Source organism: Sus scrofa, chromosome 5 (assembly GCF_054392235.1).
Source record: "Sus scrofa isolate SSC_HxYL_T2T_F1_AM1 chromosome 5, Sscrofa_HxYL_maternal_Yorkshire_Landrace_v2.0, whole genome shotgun sequence".
Classification (NCBI taxonomy): Eukaryota; Metazoa; Chordata; class Mammalia; order Artiodactyla; family Suidae; genus Sus; species Sus scrofa.
In genome coordinates, this window is record NC_139387.1 from 58482025 (window position 1) to 58488793 (window position 6769).

General features: G+C 37.4%; 1 protein-coding gene across 50 annotated transcripts in view; it reads left to right on the forward strand.

The window, feature by feature from the left end:
• Positions 1 to 5274, forward strand: part of ABCC9 (ATP binding cassette subfamily C member 9) — a 137723-nt gene extending 132449 nt beyond the window's left edge. For 23 of the 50 annotated variants that reach the window (XM_005655658.4, XM_021092238.2, XM_084956599.1 and 20 more), the window contains one exon: positions 4299 to 5274. In XM_005655658.4, the coding sequence (XP_005655715.2) occupies positions 4299 to 4436 (138 nt within the window). In that variant the 3' untranslated portion in view covers positions 4437 to 5274. Of the gene's footprint in view, positions 1 to 609; positions 1920 to 1965 lie in introns of all 50 variants that reach the window. The other 27 variants (XM_021092237.2, XM_021092239.2, XM_084956605.1 and 24 more) reach the window with 2 other exon arrangements.
• The last annotated feature ends 1495 nt before the right edge of the window (positions 5275 to 6769 follow it).

The window sequence follows — 6769 nt, forward strand, 5'->3', positions numbered from 1 at the left end:
TCCAAAATGTCAGGATTCCAGAAGATCACAGCCTGTGCTTCTTTCCCAGATACAGATGGTACTTCATTTGGGCTGATTCTTTTTTTAATAATTTAATTGTCTGATGAGCGGTTTCAGAAGCAATATTCATAGGTTTGACTGACTATTCTGCTACTATTTACACTTCATTTCTCTGTTTCTGTTGACTTAAAAGTTTGCAAAAAGGAGACAATGAGATACCAACAGAGACAGATACTTTCCCTGATTGATTGATTGATTGATTTGGCAGTGCCTTCAGCATGCAGAAGTTCCCAGGCTATCATTCAAACCCGCACTATGCGGGGGAGGGGGGGGGGACAATGCCAAATCCTGAACTACTAGCCTATCAGGGAACTCCAGTTTCTCTGATTTTAGCTAACACCAATCAAATTGAAGAATTGCTTAAATCATAATAACGCACATCATAGCTTACCTCAAAGACGCCATGGTTTTCTCTCTTCTTTGCAGATGGATGGATTCTAACTGACATTTAGGCTTAAAGTTTAGCAAAATTATTTTTTAAATGAGTTTCTTGGACTTTTTCCCTCTTGCTGATTCTCTTCTCTTCCTTTATTTTTTTTTTCTCTCCAGCACCGTGTCTCTTCTATTTTGGACGCAGGCCTTGTTTTAGTCTTATCTGAGGGTATATTAGTGGAGTGTGATACTGTTCCAAACTTGCTCGCTCTCAAGAATGGCCTCTTTTCCACTTTGGTGATGACCAACAAGTAGACCATCCTGAGCTACTCTGCCAAGTACCCCATGCTCTGGTAGTTATCTTAGCAACCTCCCCTGAGTGAGGCAGAGATTAAAGGGGTGGGAGGTGGTGAGGAAGCTAACAAGAGAGTATTACACATCAGCTCAACCAGGTTCCCGAGTTATGCTCAGTACAAATGAGGCACATGAATATGTTTTCATTTGTATCCATGCACAAAAAAGAGGAGCCCCACATTCACCTCTCTCCCAAAGACCAATTTCTCTATGCTTTCAGGATGTTCTGTAAGTGTCCCTAAAGTACCACACACATTCCTTACCTGTCCTGAAGAATGCATTGTTTACTTTGATAATTCCTTAAGTTGAACTGTTGAGATATGGGAGTTATGTGTGGAGTGCTTGCTTGTGCTTCCAGTTTTGTGAATGATGCATGGGGGAAAGAAGTGCAGCTTTTGCAAGGCGCCTGGAAACGAGTCCCCATCAGGGCCCTCCTTCTGTAAACTGGGCCTCCTTTAAGAGAAACCCACCCGCTTTGTCTCACTCTCCCCCAGGGAACTCTAATTTTTTCTGCCCAGGGGTCGGTCACCTGATTGACTCATTCACACTAAAGTGTGAATGATTTAATGAGTGAGAGACTTGGCTAACTTGAAAAATGGTTCTATGATATCTTCAAGAACTTTCTTACTGGTGAGGTAGTATTTGGGGGAGAGTAAGATCTTCCTGCTCTTCCTGAAAAGGCCTGTTAAAGGCAACGGGGAAAGCAGGCCCTTGCCCACTCAAAAGACTAGTTTTCTCTATTCTGTATGAAGCACCATTGGGTGGTCCCACTTAGTTGACACCTGGAAGATTGCTTGAACATAGATTGTATTTTTTTTTTCACCAAAAAACTTTGTTCTCTTACCTGATTTATATTCTCCTACATTCACTGAATACTTTTCTATATACTTGTATATCTTTTCTTCTCTAGTTGTGAGTCCCAACCTTGACAGCAAGTATCTTGGTACACGTCAAGACCATTAGTGTACCAAGTAGTTTTGTTGTTAGGATACCTAGAGCTCTCTCCCCTAGATACACAGAAAGCTGTAGGGAGAACAAATTACTGTGTGACCAACTTCTCTTACCAGGCTCAGAGGAGGAAAAACTCCACTGACTTACAGCAGACCCCTACAGCAGCCTCGGCTCTATTAAGTGTGGCTAGTTTTCTGCTGTACTGACAGCAGCCTCGGCTCTATTAAGTGTGGCTAGTTTTCCTTGCCTGATAAAAGTTATTTTGTTACTTTTGTGAATGGCTATGGAAAATTGTGGCATAACTTAAAAATATAACTTTCTCTGGCTTCTGAAAAGAAGCCCTCAAGCCTCCAAATAGTGCATGGCATCTCTTTATGAAAGAGATCTATTCTTCATTCTTGATTTATCCAGAGCATTTTGAAAATGTCATCAACACTGACAATTGACACCACCCTTTGTCATGCAAAAAAATAATTTGGAGTAATGGAATAAACCCCAAAATTTTCAATTTAAAAACAAATAAATGTTATCAATGCCATGTTTATAATATTCTATTTATGGATTTGGAAGCCAAGGATTTTCTTTTCATATCTATGATATGGTTATTGAACAACTAAGTTCCTGAAGTGAAATGCAAATCAGATATTAAACAACTCTTTTTTTTTTTTTCCTAAATGAATGGGGTTGCAAGTGGCTCTGGTCTTTTCTCAAAGATAAACAAACATTATTCTTCAAAGTGTGATGATTCCTAAAATATATACTTCTAATTACCAATATTTAGTGAATGACATAGATTTGTCTATGGGTTTTGAAAATAGTGGTGCATGTTCTAAACTGGTATCTTTATCACAGTCTATATATATGTGCTGCTTTTCCTCTCTAGTTGTGAGTCCCAACCTTGACAGCAAGTATGTTTTTATGAAAGCATGAACATTGAGGCTACCCCATCTGCATGGCCCAGGGCAAATGATAAGCCTTTGTTTCTGGGGTGGCTTTCAGGTGGACTTTGGAAGATTGTGTATCAGCTAAACAGATGGTATTCCTAGGTCTGGCACTTCCATCCGCATGCAGATGTTTTTGACTTGCTCTGTCCAGATCCAATATGGTGGCCCCTGGTCCCCTGTGGCTCTTGAGTGCCTGAGATGTGGCTAGTCCTAAATGAGAGGTGTTGTATGAAATACATACCAGATTTCAAAGACTTAGTCCTAATAGAAAAAAGGAAAAGATCTCATTAACAATTTTTATAGCAGTTGTATGTTAAAATAACATTTGGGGCATATTGCGTTAAAATACATTATTAAAAATGAATTCCACCTGTTTATTTGTGCTTGTAAAAGGTGTAAAATTTAAAATTTCATGTGCCTCACATTTATGGCTTACATTATATTTCTATCGGACAGCATTTATCTTAGCAAGAGGAGTAAAAAGGCCCACTGCAAAGATTTGTCCCCTGTAAATTCTAAAAATAAAAAATTATAGTCATTGAATTTGTTGTTTGCTCATCTGTATCAAGACTAGTTTCTGATTTTTTTTTTTTAACATGGATTATCTCATTTGATCCTCACCACTGTCTCCAAGGCAGGTGCTCTCACCACCATCATTTACCTGCTGTGAAAGTTGAGGCATACAAAAGTTAAGTGTGTTGCTCAAGATTGCACAACTAACAGGTGGTGAAACCAAAACATGAGTCCCCTCTAGTGTCAGAGCCTGCATTCTTAACTATGATGCTAATAAGGACAGGGGAACCATCCTCCAAAGTAAGCCTGGTTTTGATGCTGGTTCTGCTGCTTATTATCTGTACGATCTATTCTGCTTTATTTCTGTGAGCCTCAGTGTGGTCTCCCCTGTAAAGTGGAGAGAGATAATACCCACCTCTGAGGAAGGTTCTGATGACTAACAAGTATGTATGTGGAGTACTTAACATATAATGTATGGTCAGTAGGTGGTAGCTTTAATTGTGATTAATTAGCAATACCAAAGCTTTTCTCCAAAGGGCACCATGTGAGAAGAGAGAGTGAATGAGTGGCAGTGATCTGTGAAGATTAAGAGACAGCATGCCTAAAGTCCATTCCTTCTAACACGCATGCCAGAATGGACTTCCCCATATGGTCTTCTCAGAATTGAACTACCTTCTAGGGTCCTTCAAATGGTGTGTTAGTCCAGGAAATTCGTTGTCTCCACACAAGAGATAATTTTAGTCTAGACTAAACTATAACCCAACTGGTTCGCAAATGGCTCCTCTTATCATTTAATTATTTGTCAGGCATGTGTTTGCATGTGTTAGCCTACTTATACTTACATGAAAATGATGAAACTACTATTTTAGCTACACTCCATTTCATACAGATTGTATAAGACCCAGCCACACTGGCCTGTGTTTTAAAGTTTATAAATAAATCCTATTTTAAATAAGAAAGAAAAAGAGGGGCTGAACTTCTTGTATTTCCTGTCTCCCTAAGATAAAGAACAGTACTTATATAATCAGTGAAATATGCATTTTCCACTGCTTTGGCTTGTGCCCTGAAATTTGTAACTCATACGTATATTCTTTTCACTCACAGCATCGGGTCCACACCATTCTGACTGCCGACTTAGTTATTGTGATGAAGCGAGGAAATATTTTAGAATATGACACTCCAGAAAGTCTTTTGGCCCGGGAAGATGGAGTATTTGCTTCTTTTGTTCGTGCAGACATGTGAAAGAATGTCTTAAAACCCTAAGTGTATTTAAAATAATGCAGTCATAACCTGCTTAATGGATCATCAGCTAAATCTTTGCAAAGTGGTATCTTAAACTTTTGCACATTTTTTTTTGTAATGCTTACTTGTTATATTGTTGATCTTCGTAATTAGTAACAATGTCCCTTTACCAGTGAGTATTATTTTTACTCTGTTGACATTTCTTCTTCCTGTTTTTTGTTTTGCTTTGCTTCCCAAGCTATTTCTGCTTAATGTGTTCATTATTGATGTTTTTCTAATGATTAAGCCACATTACCTTGAAGAATATCAGATAGTAATAAAATGTGTAAGCTATTTTTTTTTTTTTTTTTTTGCTTTTTAGGGCTGCACTCCGCAGCATATGGAAGTTCCCAGGACTAGGGGTCTAATCAGACCTGTAGCTAATGGCCTACACCGCAGCCACAGCTACACCAGATCCAAGCCACATCTGAGACCTACATCACAGCTCATGGCAAGGCGGGATCCTTAACCCCCTAAGCAAGGCCAGAGATCAAACCCTCATCCTCATGGATCCTAGTCGGGTTCATTAACTACTGAGCTATGATGGGAACTCCTCAACTGCTATTTTTCCTCATAACTTTAAGTCTTGTAAATATCTCTTACCCATTGAAGTTACAATGAGTACTCAGTATTATTATACTTTTATTTGTAAGAATATATTTTCCTATGGGGAAATAACAATTAAAAAAAAGTGAAAAAAAATATTTTCCTTTTTATTGGTGTCTCCAGACATCACTGGAAGAAAATAAAAGGAGGACAGGTTTTTTAATCAGTTAGAAAAATTAAATGCTCAAATTCATTATCTATTGTCTGAGAATATTTTCTACATTATTAACATTAGTAGTACTATGTTTCTTTTAGTGGTCTCTTTTTTTTCATCTAAATCATTTCCTGTCACCAAGAAATTAGTACCTTTATAACTCTGTAAAGCCAAAACATTCACTAGAAAGATCATGAAAAGAGTTTGAAAGTTGGAAAAATTATTACAAAGGTTCCTTTTTTCCCTGTCTAGTAAGAGGATAGTTCTTAAGATATCAAGCATGATGTGATTTTTCCAGTCTGAAATTCAGAGAGTAATTTAGATTCAGTCTTTCAGTGGCAGGTCAGCTAAAGCTTTCTATGGTTTAATTAATCATTAGATGTGATTAGGATCCTTGGGCCCTAAAATTCCACATTACTCAAGATTCAGGAGCAAGGCAAGTGGCCTTATTTTCACAGGATATATGTATATATACATATATATATATATATATATATATATATATATATATATATATAGTGTGTCTATTTCTTGGTAGAAGAGTATACTTCTTTTAGACATTTGTGTCCAATGGTGTCACACATGTGTACTTTTTTCCTGCTCTAATTTTAATGTACATGTAAAAAAGTATGTCAAAAAATGTTATTCTAATTTTAATGTGCATGTTTAGAGTGCATCAAAATTTATGGGATAGAGTTCCCCCTGTGACACAATGGTATTAGCAGCATCTCTGCAACGTGGGCATGAAGGTTTGATCACCAGCCCTGCACAGGGAGTTAAGGATCTGGCGTTGCCGCAGCTGTGGCATAGGTTGCAACTGTGGCTCAGAACTGTTCCCTATGCCACAAAGTGGCCAAAAAAGAAAAAAAATTATGGGATATAAATGTTATGTTTTGCTTAAATGTAAATTAATAAATGCAAAAAATACTAAAAGTTACCTTCACTGTCATGCTAGCAGCCAAACTTTGAACTGAAATTCTATGCCCATCTAGTGTAAATATCCTTGATTTTCAAGTGAGGACCCATGTGCATTGTAAGACTTTGAAGAATTATGATTGATGGGAAAAGAATATATGCTCCCTCCTTATAGTTCTTGTGTTCAGTTTATTGTAGTGTGCAGTTTATTGTAGTATGTAGCTTGGGAAGTCAGTAATACTTGTTTATCCAGAACCTATGACTGAGCCTTCACCTGAACATAGAGTCCTGACATTTACCTAAAATAAATTTCACAACGACGAACCAAAAAATGTTGTTATTTAGCTCAAATTGTCACCTTTTATTGTATATATAAAACTTCACTGTGAGAAAAATCCTCATATTGTTTCCTAATAGCCAAACAGAACAAAATCAGTAACTATTAATTTGATCTTGAAAATATTGTCTAAACATTCCGTCAGTCTCCTCAGAATATTTCTGGCATGCAAATGTTTTGTGAGGCTGAATTTACATGAAGCTTGTTACCAGGTTATATACCTCATTCTCATAGAGATATGGGGACTTACCCACAGAAATAATCCCTCACAATATTTGTAAA